At 36.0% G+C, this 18,427-nt stretch overlaps 1 protein-coding gene across 11 annotated transcripts in view; it reads left to right on the top strand.

Moving 5' to 3' along the window:
• The window catches only part of celf5a (cugbp, Elav-like family member 5a), a 314,625-nt gene that overhangs the window by 269,219 nt on the left and 26,979 nt on the right, over window positions 1–18,427 (top strand). For all 11 annotated transcript variants that reach the window (XM_038299240.1, XM_038299235.1, XM_038299238.1 and 8 more), the window contains exon 6: window positions 9,969–10,115. In XM_038299240.1, the coding sequence (XP_038155168.1) occupies window positions 9,969–10,115 (147 nt within the window). The remainder of the gene's footprint in view (window positions 1–9,968; window positions 10,116–18,427) is intronic.

Here is an 18,427-nt window from a genome sequence, read left to right as displayed (position 1 = left end):
GGCTGAAAGCCAGATTCAAACAGATGAGAATAAATAATGCTCAGCCAATAGCAGCTGTGGCCAAGGTGTAAAAGTGCATTGCATGCTAACACTGCAACCAGACATGGCAGGTTTATAGATCAGCTGCCAGTCCCGAATAGCGTGAACACAGGCTTCTTAGAGTTTATGAGTGTGCATAAATACACGCAAATGTGTATGTGGATTTGTGTGCATAAGTGATTGTGTGCAAACAGATGTGCTGCCACTTCCTCACCAGGGTCAAAGACTTCTGACTGGTCTTATTTTTCAGCTCAAAGGACTCAGGCAGAATAAATTTGTGCTATTCATTTATAGCCATGTGTATGTCACATGTATTTTATTTGCATTTTGTTTGAATTTGGATAAAATAGAAAAAAAAGCTTGAAGTGTGCATGCATACTGTGATTTGTATTCCTAATCTTACCTTTTGAACTTTTAAAAAAAATGTCAACATTAACTGGTTTAAACACATATAGTTTTGATTAAAACAAGAAACAAAAACACCACATCATTTTTTTTATAATTTCAAAGTAAAAAGAAGAAAGTTATTTTATTTTTCTGTAAATAAAATTGAAAGTTTGAGTGCATCACAAACAAAGTCCAGTAGAGGTTCTTTTTTACTTTCTATATATAAAGAATGCTATTGTGCTGTTTTTTATTTGGAAAACAGTCCTGCCAACAAATCCACTTACCTGAGCTTTTAATCACTCCAGCTCCTCTAATTTTACAAGCTCAAAATTTTTACTCCTCGGATAAAAGTTTTACTGGTTTAGACTGTCTGTCTGTGGTATTTTGCTTATTAATGTTCTCTGACAAACCTTTAGGGGCATCACAGAACAGCTGGATTTGTGCTGAGGTTAAATCATAACCAAGAAGAATTTGTATTCTAATTAGTTAGCGTCCGAGGTGATTGACTTTTTTATTTTTTCTATTTTTTTTATTTTGCAGTGTCCATTACTCGATCTAAATACATTTTAGATAGAGTAAAGTTAAAATAAATTGAAATCATACATCATCTCATGATTAAATACGACTCAGCGTAAGTGTTTATATACAGTCCTATTGTAATAAATTGCAAACAGTGGTTGGCTTTACAAAATGTAAAGCATGTTGACTTTTGCGGGGAAAAAAACATCTATGAAAATAAATTAACATTCAGCAGTAGTGCCTGGTGAAAAAAAACTAATGTAAAAAATGGACGTGTTGACAAAATTATTCACCCATATTATTTGAATCTGACAAATGTAATTATTAGTAAAAATTCTATAAAATTACCAATGAAATCAGACATAACAGAATCATAAGAAACTGAAAGGGTTTAAAAAAAATTATGGTAACCTTAACATTTTGTTGCACAACCCTTTGAGGCTATCACTGCAAATGAATAATTCCTTTAGCTTTCAATGAGGCATCTGCTCCTCTCAGCAGGTGTTTTGGCCCACTCCTCATGAGTAAACTGTCAGTTGTCTCAGGTTTGAAATGTGCCTTTTCCTGACAGCATGTTTCAGCTTCTTTCAAAGATGCTCAATAGGTTTTAGGTCGGGGCTCATAAAAGACCACTTCAGAATAGTTCAATGTTTTTCTCTTAGCCATTTTTGGGTGTTTCTAGGTCTTTATCCTGTTGCAGTACCCTTGAACTGTGACTGTGACACAACTTTCTGACTCAGGGGAGCACATTTCTCTCTAGAATCCCTTGTTAAAGTAGTAGTTTATAGCTGACTCTTCCACTTGGCCATTTTTGTCTCATCAGTCTATTGGAAATTCTTCCAGAAGCTATGTTGCACATCAGCATGTAGTTTGGCTAATTCCAGTCTGACTCCTTTATGATGTATATTTATCAATGGTGCCTTTCTTGATTGTCTCCCCTTTAGTTCACATTGGTCAAACACTAGTGGATATTGCAATCTGAAACTAATATTCCTTGAACTTGAAGTTTAATCTCTTTATAAGTTTTTCTGGGCTCTTTTGTTACCATTTGTATTACACCCCCTTTGATTTGTCATCAATTTTCTGCCTGCAGACACATTTAGGGAGGCTGGCTATAGATTCATGGATGCTACATTTCTGAATATGTTCAACCTTAGTCACAGGAACATCAAGCTGCTTGGAGATGGCCTTATAGCCTTTACCTTTAACTTGCTTGTCTATAATTTTTGTTCTAATCTCCTGAGACAACTGTTTCCTTCACTTCCTCTGGTCCATGTTGAGTGTGGTACACACCATGTCACCCAACCCTAAAGTGACTACCTATCGCCGTATTGATGCCATGCAGGTGACGTCGCAGACATGTTAAAATGGTGGATGCAGGTGGTGGATGCGTTGTGTGACTTCATTCAGATGACACCGCTTCAACCCACCTACAGCCCATCCTCGACCATCGTAGCTAAAGCTTTATCAGAGTGTCATTCCTCCCTTACTTTTACTGCGTTCCCTGTCTCATCTCAACCAGTCTGGCAGAAGACCGCCATGTTGAGCCTCGTTCTGCCAGAGGTTTTTTCCCATTGGGGAGTTTTTCCTCCCCACTGTTGCTACATTCTTGCTCATCGTGGACAGGTTATCTCAACCTGTATTATCAAAGCTGGACTTCCATCTTCCAGGTCCCTGAGGTAAGCTCTAGTATCAGCTCACGCAGTCCACTGGATCTCCCCATAAAGCTCAGCATACCGTCTCACTAGCCAGCAGTCTACAGACTTACCCACTTCATCTATCTCCACTCCACCACCAGTTTCAGGCCTGGGGGGGGGACAGCCCTGTTCTTTGCTCTGTTCATGCATGTCTATCAAAATTAAGCGCTATGTTTCCTGCCGAGGTTTCAGTACCAAAGACAAATTAATTGTATCAATACATTTCTCCTAATTGTCTTTTCTCTTTGTGTGAGTTTTTCCAGACTTAAGTGATGTCTAACTTTCAATCGTTCATTTTCATAGAATTTTTATTCATTATTTTTGTCAGATTCAAGTTATTTCTGTGATCATTGTGGATTTTTTGTTCTTAAAACATGGAGTAACAACAATTTTATCCATTCGTGTAGGTGTATTAACGATATTAACCTACACTTCAGGACTTATAATTATCTGTGTAGTCAATATAAACAATTAATCGAATTTCTATCTTGCCAGAGTCTTGTATAACGAATGGAAATATCTTGACATTTTAAACCACCTCCTGGCCATATTTAGTTCCTGTCCCACACACACTCACAGATTTTACGTTCAGGGCATGAGTAGTTCAATTAAAAATGTACATCCAGAGCTGTCGAATAATTTGCTGAGATTCCGAAGGAGCAGCTAAGTAGTAAGTCTCAGGATAGACTTACACAGAGACAAGAATAAGGGGGTGGGTGATGGTATGGGTCAAGTCCATAGAGCCATGTTAATATATTTTTCTACTCTTTTTTTTCCTCATCATATGAGTTTAATGCAGTTCTAGCCGATACAGGTGAGGCGGGATGATGGGGTATGATGGAAGGATTATTTCACATAAAAAAAAACAACACATAAGGTGAGGCTTGTTTAGCAGAGATACCACAATGTTTTTGGATGAAGGGAGGTTCAATGAGACATATAAATGGGATTCCATTAAATCCTCTTTCTTACTTTTGATAGAGAAAACACAGAAGTCAGACATAGCATTTAATGTCTTATAAAATTTGATCTTTAACTATACAGTATTTGAATAATTAAAGTAGATAATACAGTACATCTTTCTGTCTCCAGTAGTAAATATATGCCGCTATCAGTAGTATTATTACTCTTGCCATTTCAGCTGAGTATCGACTGCCCAACACATTAATTTCATTTGTTGATTAGGTTGGGGACTGCAAAGACAATTTTATTTATGTCAGTGTTTTTTAACATTTATTTGCACCTCTACCGCAGATGTGATAAAAGCCTTCTAATAGATTAATATTTTATCACAGTAACAATGTCTCACACTAAAAATTGAACAATAATCAAACCCCTTTCCTTGTTCTTGGATATACTTAGTGGGAAAAAAATTATAAATAATTGTTTTCTTCTTTTTTTGTTGTTTTACTAAATCCCCATTGAATTCATCTTATTTAATACAGAACTGTTTTAGTTTATCTAAGATACCTAGTTATTATTCTTAAACTACCTTTTTCCGAGAGGTAAAATTATTGTATGTAATCACACTATTTGTAAGAACACTAGATCTGATTAAGTCCCATGTTTATCTTGTTACTACGCACAGAAACGAGGACGTAAAAGGTTTATAAAGAAGGATTAAGGAGATTTCTTACAAAGATTGGTACCTTGTGGTCAGCAAGTTTAATACCAGCCATTAAACTCCACTTAGAAGCTAACCAGCTGTCAAAAAAATGTCATAAATATCACTTTTCAGTCCCAAAAACATGCATTGTTTCCTACATAGTACTTGACTGAATACAGGGATGCAGATGCATTTTAAAATAGGAAAAGTACATTTAAATGTGTCACATCTACCTTTTACATGATACACTACCCACACTGTTGTTGTTTGATTTATATGGCTATTTGTTTTTTATTACTTGTAGTTTGCTGCCACCTTTACAGAGGAAACTGCAATCCAAATTAGTCTTTATTAGATTATAATAAAGTCAACGTCAGATTAACATGCAATAAAAATTAACAAAATATAATGAAAAGTGACATTGACTGCAACCAATTAATAGCAAAGCCCTGGTTCAGTTGCTATATTTGATTAAAAAAAAAAGGAATTTATATAGTGAGCAAAAGAGATTGATCCGTCAGTTCTTTCTCCAGGAAAGAGTCATGGCTAAACACTGTAGAACTTCATCAAGAGTACTTTATATAAAAACAAAAACAATGGAAAAGACAAGACACAAGACATGGAACTTAAACAGCCTGCTATCTTTTTCTTAGCTAAATGCTTGAATGCATGTGTTTTAACACAAATAATACCCAAAAGCTACGCTTCATCTTTCTCACCAGTTTGAAAATTGTGAAGCTTGAAAAGGCACAAAAAAATCTGCTGTTGGCAATTAGAGGATTGCCTGAGTGGCAATCTTTCTTTTTGTTTCTGAAAAACTCTATAGTTCCTTTTTATTCCCCCTGTTTAACTTCCCTTCCTCCAGTGGCTCTTAAGGCAGCTGGGAGCCGGCCAGCAGGGGGATTCTGCTCACACTTGTAAGCTTAAAAATTTAATGAGACTTTCACTTCACACTTCATCCTCCTCTCTTTATAGAAATGGAGATTCTGCATGCTGATACTCTGACAGGCTTAAATGGGAAAACCTTGGAGATAAACAAATGTGGCAATGGGTGCTTGCCCAACAATCCCTGAGATTCAGGTGTCCTGAGGAGAGTCAGTGGGAGGCGCCGCTTTCATATCCTCGGCTCCTAATGAAAAAGATTTGCAGGAAATGCAACATTCGCAATGAAAGGAAGTGACATATTGCTCTTTTCTAAGCAGTGTGTGAGCCGACTAGAGACCTTATTTTTATCATTCAGGGAGGCACATTGTTGTCTTGGTGTGTTTACAGAACAAGCTGACTGTAAAAATTCTAACTTAATCTGTTTAGATTATGTACCTCAGTCTTCTCTTAGAACGGAACACAGTCAGCATCAGGAGCAGCTCACATCACCAAGGAGATACTTATTTCATCTGTAAGAGAGAAATAAAATATTCAACATTTAGTTGTAGATTACATCTTTACTCTAGTCACGTGCTTGTCTTATAGTTAACCCTGATAATTAGGGTAATGATGTTGACGCTGCATTAAATGAAAATCTTAGTTCAGGATTTATTTGGTGTGATTGTGCCAAAATTTTATAAGCTGGTAAAAGCTTGCATAGTAGTAAAATTTCTTGGTGTATTTATTAGTATTGATTAGCTTGTTCCAGACTTGTTCCAAGACAATGTCCAAAACAAACTTCTACCATCTTGAACTTGTACTTATAACTGAGAAACTAACTCTGTGTGATACGACTAGCTGCAAACATTTACTTTGTTTTATTTTTATTTTATTGATTCTAAAAAATGATTGCTTTGCTGGCAATATATAGTATGTAATTTGTCCTTTCAATTATAATATTAAGTGAGAGAAAAAAATGATATATTTGGTAGGAAAAAATCTGTTCTTTTTTAAGTTATATCAACCAGTCCTAACAGAGACAATAGATCCTTTGGGATCTGTAGGTGTCCAAATTTATTAGGTGATGCTGCCTATTTATGTTTATATATATGTATATATATATATATATATATATATATATATATATATATATATATATATATGGAATCCATAACTTGTGCTATAGTCAGCATAATAAGTGTTATAGTCAGCATAATAAGTGTTATAAGTGTAATAGTCAGTATAACAGTGTTATGTGACTCTAAAATGATGTAAACTGTTTGTTGGTTTATAATGGCCATTTGATGGATATTAGCATCGTATTTCTTTTCTATTAGATACTTATTGTACATTATCTAGTAATAATTTACATTTTCTGTTCTTGGAATGTGTTTCATTTAAGAAGATAAACAAATAAGACCAATTCTTACCTCCATTTTCTTTGTCAATAATCTTCTGCTTTATCACAAATATTCATCAAATACAACCATAACAATGTTTTGACTGTTTATGAAGAAACATTCACATTGCTTTTTGACGTTTTCTTTTTTTTTTTTTTTTTAAACAATAAATGTCTTCATTGGCAGCTTTTATATTTTACAGTTACCGGTACCTTCATCCTCAAATTCCAACTTACATGAATTAATTGTAAATGAAGATAAAAAAGAGAGTTATAGGTTATGTAATATCTATAACTACCTATGCCTAGGAGATGGTATGACGTTCCATTGAGTAAATCATTCAGCTAACTGGAAAACTGGTGATTTAGTCAGAGAGACATCTAACTAACTGACCATACACCTGCAGTCTTTTAAGCCTGGGTTTCAGCAGAGCAAGCCCAGAGGAGGGCAATGAGAGGGAGGGAGAGAATATTGAGCAAAGTGAGGAGAAAAGGAAAAGAATAGCATAAAATCTATAAGCTACAGTCAAAAGGTCCAGTGCCTGTCTTTGGGTATCTTTCCCTGTCTCTGGATGTCTTTATTAGCTGGAGACCTCAGTGAGAAAGACAAAGCACAAAAAGGAAAATTAAAAATGTAATGAATGTTGTAATAATCATACCTGGGTATATTATGGGCACCATTTCGACAGACATTTTTGCAGTCCTTCATACTCTATACCATCCCACTGTTTAGTTCCATCCTATCAGTAGCAACCCGCTGTTATTGATGGTCTTGAATCAATTTCATTTGGCTTCTTATCATGCTTGACACGCAACCTTTCTAAACTGTCAGAAAAGAGTAATATTATGGCCTTTTATTTGGATCAATTGGGCAGTTTGGGGCTCAGAGGGCAGGAAGAAGGCGGAGCGTACAAAAGGTCAATCAGCTTTCAATCATTTAAAAGTTATCAATGAAGGATGAAGATTGCTAATGAATGCATATCTAGATCTAGATTCACTGACGGTAAAAAAAAGAAAAGTATGCATAAAAACATTACATTGTGGGGTTCTTCTAAAACGAAAGATTAAATTAGAACATTGGAATTATATATGTCAATAGGAAAAGCCAACCATAAAATTACCTATTGCAAATCCCGGTTTATAAAAATTGTCTAATTTCAGTTCTAATTATACAGTGCCAGTTACATTTTTGCACAAAGTTAATATGGGCTTGAATATCAAATTATTTCTGAGCTAGTAGGGATGGATTACAACAAGGTGTTCTAACAGTTTCTATTTTATGCCATACTTGAGCATTGATAGCTTCTTGGTAGGGTAACAGTTTGGTTTAAATAATTGTAAACTGAGCGCAGTTGGGTGCTCAGAAGCACATCCGCGTAGGAGCACAAAGTGTTACACCCACCGGTGATGGTGGATAGTGTCATGGTTGGTTTAGGAAATAAACCCACATGCAGAACACCACTGGAGACTGGGTAAAAAGTTCAGAGTTTATTAAAGATTTGAACAAGAAAATATGAACTGGATTCTGGAAACAGGTCCGGGCAGGATTCTCAGGCGTCTGCAGCGACGGATAGTTTGATTAGCCAGGTTTACTGATTAGTAGTTGAGTTTGCTGATATTTCTGAAAATACCTTGACAAGATTCAGGTTTTCTTCTCTGAGAGAGGGAACCGGTTGGGTCCAGAGACTGTGGTTCAGCAGAGTGCTCAGCAGCTGCAGCGTCTTGCTTCTGACTGTTTGTGTCAGACCTTGGGTTGAATGATGAGCTCCTTCCCTGAGAGCAGCAGGTGGATTCCAGAGTGAGATCTTCAGGTTTGGCTCTCTAGGGCAGGCAGGCGGGTAACAGGCTAAGCTCATCCAGAGCTTCACACGAGAGACAGGTTTCCTAGGAGCAAGAAGACAGAGGCAGGTTAGAGTTGGGTTTCTCTAAGGCAAAGGTTCTAGTAGATAACAGAGGCTAAGGTTCACTAACCAAATTTGGTCAACACTGCGGCGTTGAAGGAAGGTCTGGCAGCTGCTTATATAGGCAGGTCTCCTGATGGGCTGATGAGCGTCAGCTGTGCTGGAGGGCTCCAGCCCAGGAGATCCACAGCGCACTCTGCTGGAGAAGGTGGAGAATCTCCAGATCCCAACAGATAGCCCACAAATCGGAGCTATATTACAATTAGCATCCACTTCATTGACACAAAGTGTCAAGTAAAGTATGACAGTGTGTCACAACAACATACCCTGTCTTATAATATTTTTTTCTCTCTCTTTATGGGGAATTATAAGTGTCTTACATTTTATCCTAATATTTTGATTATATCTACATTTAAGAATGTGTAAGAAATGCTGTTTTCATTTGGTCAGTATTTAATACGGCTTGCACAAACATCTATATATATCTGTATATATATATATTTAGGACTTCTTTTATCAATGCCTCTGCTTTGACAGTTTCAAATAATGTCTTTCATTTTATGTCCTTTCTAAGCAGAAAAAAGGCCTTATCACGCGTATCCATTAATCCAGGCAAAGACAAACAAATATGAAATACTTAAATTCTGTATTTTAGTATCCAACTTTTATGTATGTATAGTTTTAACTTCAGAGGTAATTTACAATAATTTTACAATAAATTGTAAATTTCCTCATTAAAAATAACATTTAAAGATAATTGATCTGAAATAGTCAATGTTTCATCATTGGAAACCAGAGATGGGGGATCTGAAGTCATCAAGTCATCTCTATGTCATGTATTTGTTCTGACCAGGTGAGTGACTTACCTGGTTCAGTGGCTGAGTAGAACAAATACATGACAAAGAGATGACTTGTTGACTCCAGATCCCCCATCTCTGTTGGAAACAGCACTTCAACTTCATCATTAAATTGCAAAACATAAATGTATCCTCTAGCTGCAGTTACATGGATATTTTATGTCTGAGTTGTAGAAAGTAGAGTTAATATGAAACTTTGGCTTAAACAGAGCACAGCTGCTTTGCTTCAAGTCACTTTATAATGGAAAGAAGAAAGGCCTCAAAGCTTCTCATCTGCCTACAGAGTTGCTCATTCAATACGTATAATATTCTCCCTTTATATCTCATAGCTTGATAGTATTGTATCTCAGATTTAAAAAATCCTATAAAATGAGCAGTGATTTTGCAACTAGAAGGCTGCGTTCACCAACAGCAAAAAGGAAGAAAAGCATATGGATGTTAAAATTGGTTGTTTACGCTAATAAAATGTATGTCTAACAGATATCTGATAATAAACGAAGACCATCTAGATACTGTCCAATTGGTATTTCGAGACTGTTCATACAATTTCCATTTATATAAAACTGGGAATACAATACTTAAATAAATGTAATGCAGACTGTGTTTCTTTATTGGTTCAAGTATTATTAGAGGTATTTCAACAAAGGCCCTTATGTTTTTTTTCTTTTTTTCCTCCTTTTGATTTTTCCTTTCAATCAGGGTGCTTCCTCCAGCTTGGTGGTCAAGTTTGCGGACACAGACAAGGAGCGCACCATCAGACGTATGCAGCAGATGGTAGGGCAGTTTGGCATCTTTAATCCAGCCATCGCCCTTCCTTTCAGCACCTACAGCTCCTACGCACATGCGGTGAGTTCGAAAAGACCGAAATTTTAATTCTGTGAAGAAAAATCTGTGTATTTCATTGAAAGTTGTGGTTTAAAATGTAAAAAAATAAGCTTGAAAAACTCCAAAGGTAGATGACAAACAGTGCTCTTGGAATCTTTTATTTTGTATACAGTGAACCCTCGTTTTTCACGGGGGTTACGTTCCAAAAAGAACCCATGATAGGCGAAATCTGTGATGTAACCTTTTTTTTGCAGTTATAATTAAAGACTTTTTCATTTCCTGCTTATATCCCCCTTCTTCAATGATTTAAATTTGTTGTTCACACACGCTTGTGCTCCAGCAGTGTTCATTATGAAGAGTATTAGGGCAAGGCATGATATTTTTTTTATTTATTTTTTTATTTTGAGAATCAAGTCCTAACATTACAAGAATATTACGAGTAATATTACAACTTAAAAGTCTTCTTTTGCCCCTCTTCTTGTTACTCTATAGATATTTAAAGATAGAACATTACCACCCAGTTGTTTATTTGATTTATTTAATGCTCTACTATCTGTTTTTATCACATTTCAAACAGAGACAGTAAATAAATAAGACATTTTTAGAGACTGTTTCCACTTTAATATTTTTTGCAAGTTTTCTTTCAATTATCAAATTTTCAATACTATCTACCTGCATCCATGGATATGAAGACACATTCAGTAGAGAGGGGATGCTATAAAACAGAGTTCATCATGTTTACAGATAAAGCTTGCAGACTGCATTCCTTTTTTATTTGTATTTTTTTTTTTGCACAAAGTCAATCTTGCCAAGGACACAGTTTGCTACTTTAATCCTGATTATGATTTTAAATACAGAACCTGAAACCTTATTCCTCATGAAATCTAAGGATGTGTGAAAAGCCATAAAATAGCTTAGCCCCCTTTTGCAATGGCTTTATCTCCCTTTGAAGAATTCATAGAACTGCAAGACATTAATCTAAGAAATGACAAGTAACGTGTTTGTTTCACCGGTTCAATTAAGAATAAAACAACAAAAGCTGCTGAAGTTACGACTATGAAATTTAGAGATTGTGGAGAAGACCCAAGCTATGGACTACTTATGAGTATTTCTCATTGTTTTATATATTTTTAACCCATTGTCACACGGTCTTCTTTACAGTCTTTATTTATTAATTAATACTAACCTGCCTTATACTGTTCTGCTGTTTTGTTTGCTATCATTAAATTATGGAGTGGTTCAGACACATTTTGTTGTACTATATACTCGGACAATGAGATAGCAATAAAGGCATTCTATTTAGGCAAATTATTTATTCTTCTAGTGTTTGACACAAAAACATTTAGAGAAGACCGAGACAAGACAGTTTTCTTTAGCATTGTTTTAATGAAAAGTAGATTTTAATTAATAAAAAAAACTGTGCCACATATGAATTATTACTTCAAAATAATAGTAAAAGATGAATGATTTAAAATTATATTTTTTAATAAGTTACCAAATTGCTAGGAACATGATCTTATGTATCACATGAAGTATAAAAATTCTTGATAATGATAAAAATTGACCTTTGTTTTTAGCCCCAAATGGGAAAGACAAGTGTATATTTAAATAAAGCAAGGATAATTTATGTTGTCTTTCATAAGTCAGAAAATCTGCAATTTGATAACAAAAGTTACCCTAATATTGTTACTGAGGAAACAATTAAATTAGATTTTATTCATGAATTTCTTTGCAATGAAATCATGTAAATTCCAGTAAAGCTGAGTGTTAATCAACATTTACTTTCTGTATTTCGCACAGAAACGTTCCGTCAAGCAATGACTTAACTGTTTATCTTAGCCAGATACTGTAAGCTTGTTGTCATTTCAAAAGATTTTTCTTTTTTTTTTTGTAGTTAATTATTTTTTACCTTTTCACATTAAAACACATACAGACACAGCTCATAAAAAAAACATTTAAATGTGCTGAACAAAGCTGCACAGCTTAAAGGGACAGGTTCATTAGAGACAGTAACAACTTCAATTTACATCACCGCCAACTGTCTGCTACTTCTTTTGCCATCTTTTTTTCAATCAGTTTTAGTATTTCTGTAAGTCACTGCTAAGTTTTAACATTTGAACATATTTTATAGCCCCAGTAACAAAAGTAAAACATCTTTAGTATTTTACAAATGTATTATAAAAAGAAAACTACATGTAATTATATAAATCATTTTGCTGAAGTAATTGAAGTAGTAGTACTATTACATTGATGTAGTACAACCTCCTACCAGGTACATATTTCCAAGTAAACTACCAAATTTATAACAACCCAACTAGCTACTCATCTCCTCGTATTAATGGTGCTGCAGTTCTATTATGGATAGACTTGTCGGCACATACACATTTTTATAATGTTTGTGCATATGAACATATCTGTAGACTAACAACTTAAAGAAGATCAAAATAATTTGGGGAATCAACTATAATCTAAGGATTGCTTTTCATCCTGCACTAAGATAAAAACCATAAAAGAAAAATGTACCTATTCAGCAGTAGTGATATAAATTAAGTTCTTTATAAAACAATTTTTTTAATATATGTGCCGTATGTTGACATATACTGTTTCACAAAAGTGAATATGCCCCTCAAATGTTAGCATTTATTGCGTTGTTTTCTTGTCAGGGTAAAACACTGAAGACATAATTTAATACTTTAATGTAGTACGAAAACAGTACTTTAATGTAGTACGAAACAGTGTACATTTTGTCTATATCTGATTTCCCTCCATGATGGCATCATAAAGCTGGTGGATGATGAGATCATGCAAACCTCCCTCTTCCACCTGAGGATGCCCCACAGACGTTAAGATTGCTTTGCCAGTCCAGAATCCTTACACTGTTTCTTAAGCAAGGCAGTATACTGCCCAGTTCCAGAAGGGAGGGTATCACGCAGTGCTTCAGTCTTTTACAGTACATGTTGGGATTCATAATTCCCTTGGTGAACGGTAGATCACAGTTCAGTTGAGCATTGTAAATCCTATTTTAAGTGGAAACTTTCCTATTAACCACTGTATGTTTGGCCATCAAGCTGCATCTCAGTTTCTTTCATCCTAAGCCATCTTTATGCGAAAAAACAACCAGTTTTTTTTGAGATCCTCACATATTTCTTTGCCATGAAGTAAGAAGTTAACTTCAATGTGCCACTGGAAAATCGCTAAATGACCAGAATTTTTACATTTTAACTTTGGGCTATACTCACCTTCTTTTCAAGCAGTTCAGACGTTATTGGGTATGTGTTGAATTATTTTAATGGGATAGCAAATTTATACTGTTGCACAAGCTGTAAACTGACTACATTGTTTCAAAGTGTCATATCTTTTGTAGTATCCAATGAAATATATGTATATATATAATAAAAGTTTTATAAAAACGTTGAGGTTGTACTCAACTTTGTGAGATTTAATACATGCAATATCAATAAATACATGCAATATGTATTTATTTTTTTATGTTTGCAAGTTTTGGGGGCCTATCCATTTCCCTCATTTTCATATCAGAGTCATGGGACCCCTCGTGAAATGTGCAAATTGACCATCCCGGAGTAATTGCCAGGCCATCTCTTGTGCACTCTCCACTAAAACTCCCACCTTCATTACCATTCATGAAATGCAGCCCTTTCCTAGGAAATGTGGAGAAATGCAAATGTTTTAGGGGCTATGGAGGCCACAGCGGTCTGCAGGGAGACCATTGTGCGCAGCTCTGGTTGGCCATGACTTTTATTTACTGTGGCAGAGACCCGTGTCGGCTCATAGAGATGCACACAAGAGCATACACACTTGCACACGTTGGGCAGCAAGTTCACTCCCCCCTTTTCTCTCTCCCTTTCGCTCTGAAACATGCATATAATATAACAAAGAGCAGGATGGTGCTTGGAAATTGAGTTTGAAGCGAGAGAAACAAGTGCACAGGGGATACATCAGCGTAATAGGGAGAATCGGTTACCATTAAATCTAAACCAGAAAGTGTGGGTATGTAGATTAGAAACCCTGACATCTATTAGTGCAGGTAAAGTTCTCCTTGTATTGGGATTGTTAATCATAGAGACAGTGGATCTACCCATAAGTAATGAATTCACCAAAATACAGAAGTTGCTTCAGAAAAACTTTGAGAGAAGGAAGCCTCAGAGATAAACTCCCACAACTTTTTGTGAAGTAATGAGGCAGCAACGGATTATCAGTAAAGTCAGTTAATCTATCTTACCATGCATATTTAATGAAATAAAACACTGTTTTGCTTGTTATGTAATATGCACAATAAAAAAAATATATTATTTTCTCTTAGCTGGAGCATTGATTTTGTATATGTGAGACTCATGGGTGCTGGGTGCACATGCATGCTATGTAGTCTTGATTTTCACTGCAGCCACCGGGAATGTGCTGAAGGGATACGATTAATGTTTCTTTGCTGCAAGATAAACTACACATATTACCCCAAGACGAAAATCCTGCAGTGACAGAAAAAGGACTTTATCTCCAAAGACACACAACACGCTCGCCTACTCTCCATATACACTGGCCAAAAGAAGACGAGGTGGGGAAGCATAGGATACAGACATAGGGAGAGATGGTATATATAGCTATAACCAGTGAATACAGTAAATGGTAAAATTCAAAGAGCTACCTCTCCACTACAGCAGTGGATAGGATTATAGAGTTGAGCTGACAGCCAGTAAATTGGATTTTAGTCAAACCAGGAGTGGGAGGAGGGAGGGATGGGGGTTCTGAACACAAATTGGAGGGGTACAACACTGACAACATGTGCCAAAAGTGAGAAATGTGCCATTTCTACGACAGGCAAAGACACCAGCATGCTCTGACAGGGGACAACCTATTTGCAAAAAAGGTGATTTCATAAAGAACACCAGCAAAAAAAAAAGCAAGTAAGCAGCATACCATGTTTCAATTCTTGGGTGTTTGTGTTGAATGATAATAGCTCTTCCAAGAATTGCTGAGTTCCAGTCTCTAAACAGCTACTTATTAGGTTGTAGTTCCCCCCCTCAAAGTTACAAACGTATTTGTACACTTGTATTCCCCTTATTTTCTGAGATGTCAAAATCACCCGTTTCAGCTCTACAGGACCACCGAGTGTTAAAAAAGAGACAAAAACCAAAAAAACAACTGAGAAGTTTCATATTCAAATGCATCTCCAGCTCCGCCCTAAGAAAAATACCTTAGGCAAAATATAAGACAGAAATTGACAGGAGAGAGGAAATGGTTTGAATTGTAGCTAATAGTGACAGTGTGTGGGTGGATGATAGAGATAAGGACAGCTGTAAACTCACATTAGGAAACATCTCCCCCTGTTGGAGGGATTCACATTCAAACTGCCATGCAGCGCGGGAGAGAGAAATGATGGCCACAAATTGCAGCATCATTTGGCTGTACTGTGTAGTGCCCACACGCTTGTACATGCCATCCTGTGTGAGTGTGACCTAATTTTGCTGCATTATGCTTGAAAAGGCCAGCCAGTGCATGCACACATAACAGAGTGCATCTGAAATTAGAAATATGATGTAAACTACTTAGAAATGCAGCTTGGTAGCTTAGTGGTAACAAATACAGCGCTTTGGTTTACCTCTGTGACCCTCTGTCTCCTTCACGCTCTAATTTTTCCAACCTTTTACACCCTTTCTACCTCTCCCCTGCTTGCTCCTCTTTGTTTCTACTATTCCTCTCTTGTTCCTTCTGTCATTGGCTGGTTGGGCTGTAAGGGGTCACATGTGACAGCGTTAAGAGTCAGCGAGTCACAGAGCAGCACTACGGAGATAATTGCCATGTGATAAAGAGGTGATTGCCTGCTAGCACCAGGGGAGAGTAATGCCATCAGGTTGCAATAAAAAAGCAGATGTCTGACACTAAATGAATGCTGCTGGAGCCCAGGCAACATTCTTTGCTCGTTTTCATCGAGGCGCACTCATCTTTTGCATCCCTTTGTTTCTCTCTACATTTTCTTCACCCATTTCAAAGCAGCTACAAGGGAGCAAAGAAAAGGATGTGTCTGTAATGATGAAGACTCCTTGGCTTTGCTCATTCTCTACCAGAGACGTTCACTATGTGCTCGGGAGTGCATAAATAAAAGGGGGTGGCCTGTGAATATAATGCCTTTGAATTTGTGAGGGAGGAGAAAATAAATGTGAACACTGTAACTCTGAACGGAGTGAAAACGGAGTAAAGTAGTTTTTCCTCTCAGTCAACATAACTGCTCTTTGATTTTTTTTAAAGTCAGATTGTGTTAACTGCTGCATTCCAACATAATTACATGCTTGAGTTTCCAATTTGCTGGATTTTATTTTGGAACAAAGCGCCAATTAATACAAGAGTTTTTATCCATGACAATCTGACAGATGGCATTACAAGCCGCATTATCTAAGACAATTGGAGCTAGGAGAGAGGATGGTATTCTGGTCACGCTAGTATTTACTCCCACTTCGATTTTTACTCCATTCACTTTCACAGTTTGGAGAAGTTAACAAAACCAAAACAGTGGTAGTTTTTGTGTAAGCACCAAGCTATAGGTGTGTCTGCACACATTCATTCTAAAAACATAAGACAAGTGATTTTAATCATAATTTATTCATAAACAATTAATTCCCTTTTAGTTTCACACTTTTTTGGATTTAAAAGCCAAATTTCACAAATTTACAGTTACTAAATTCAAATTGGTTTGTTCAAGGTTTACCTTAAAAATGCAATTTTAAGACTTATCCTAGATACTGTCCTGATTCCAACAAAAAACACATTTTACTTTTTATTATCTCAAATAAGATACATATATCACAAAAAATGTATTTATATAATATTCTTTATCTGTATAATTATTCATTGAAGATTAAAATGTTGAGGTATTTTTTGAATTATCTACAGATGATCAAAGAGCCCACATTCAATGGCAAACACTAAAAAGCCAAAGAGTTTTGATTTGTCCACAGTAATAATAACTAAAGGCAAAAGACACATAGGGTTGCAAAATCCTTTCTGTTTCAGATACAAATGAATAAAACACCTTTGTTGACCCCTCGTTCAAACAATAAGGGTATTGTCTATTTAGGTTTAAACTTTTTGATCCACAGATTCAGGGGTTTAAGTTTAAAGAAGAAAAGAATAACAAAAGGTCCCCTCAAGTCTAAATTCTGTTGGTTGTTTACATAAGCGCCAACCACATCCAAAATATATATACAGAAAAACACTTAGCTATAGCTCATCCCTACCTAGTCCCTTTGCTACATTTTGGTACCTGATCTTTAAAAGGTGTGCATGTTAAAACACATGCAAACTCTTTTGCTGGTCTATATAAAAGGTGCAAAGGAATTAATGTATACAGGATCAGCAGAATCTTCATAGCTTAGAACTTCACTTCTCCTTTACAGCTCATTTTATTCATTCATTTAAATTGAATGGGTCAGATCGTGTCTTTATGCAAGCTTTACCCCTCTTGCATGTAATCTATGTAGATCACCTATCTGCACATTTATGATATACTTTAATTATTTTTATACACTTTTTTTAACATATGCAATTAAGCTCTCCTTATTTGGAATCTTTAAAGATCAGGCTGTATGTATACTTCAATGACAATGCGTTGTTTTGTGATTTTCCCATGCATGTTCTTTGTTTTAGTCTCTAAAAGGATTAAATAATATTTTTTTAGAAAGGAATGATCTGGATTTGTGATATTGATGACATTGTAGAAAGAACTACAGCCACAATAAAGTAACAGTTTAAATTTATATAGCTTACGACGGACTCCAGCAAGAGACATTCTCCAACAGGACAGCCACTTTAAAATTACCTAACAGAGGAACTCAGGGAGATATAATAACTGCCTTTTCTGTCACCATGTCAACAAACAAAACTGCAACTGTCTGTACCTCTACTGGCATCATTAGCATCAGTAAGATTTGATTTCTGGCCATATGAGGCGATCTCAGGCCGCAGCCATGAGCAGCTCCCCTGACACACACAAGCCATGCAGTATTAAACAGATGCAGAGAAGGGGGCAAGATGTTCGGCCCGCTGTGTTTCTATTCCTATACCACACAAGTCTGCTTGCCTGATGGGCAGCTATACAGCTTGCAAAAGATTATTGATTCCCCAGATAAAGCCACTGTTTTACGAGCTGCAAAGCCCATAGTATAATGATGGATTTTATTCTGAATTAGGCAGTCAATGTGTTTTTTGTTATTGTTGTTTTTTTTGTTTTTTTTTATGTGTGTTGTTTTTTTTGTTGGTTTTTTTGCACTACAAAAATGTAAGCAGAGAGGACACAAAAATAGTCTAGATTACTATTCATGCAT

This window comes from Cyprinodon tularosa, unplaced genomic scaffold (assembly GCF_016077235.1).
Source record: "Cyprinodon tularosa strain WSP-4 unplaced genomic scaffold, ASM1607723v1 ctg420, whole genome shotgun sequence".
Lineage (NCBI taxonomy): Eukaryota > Metazoa > Chordata > Actinopteri > Cyprinodontiformes > Cyprinodontidae > Cyprinodon > Cyprinodon tularosa.
This window is presented reverse-complemented; position numbering and strand designations above follow the sequence as displayed.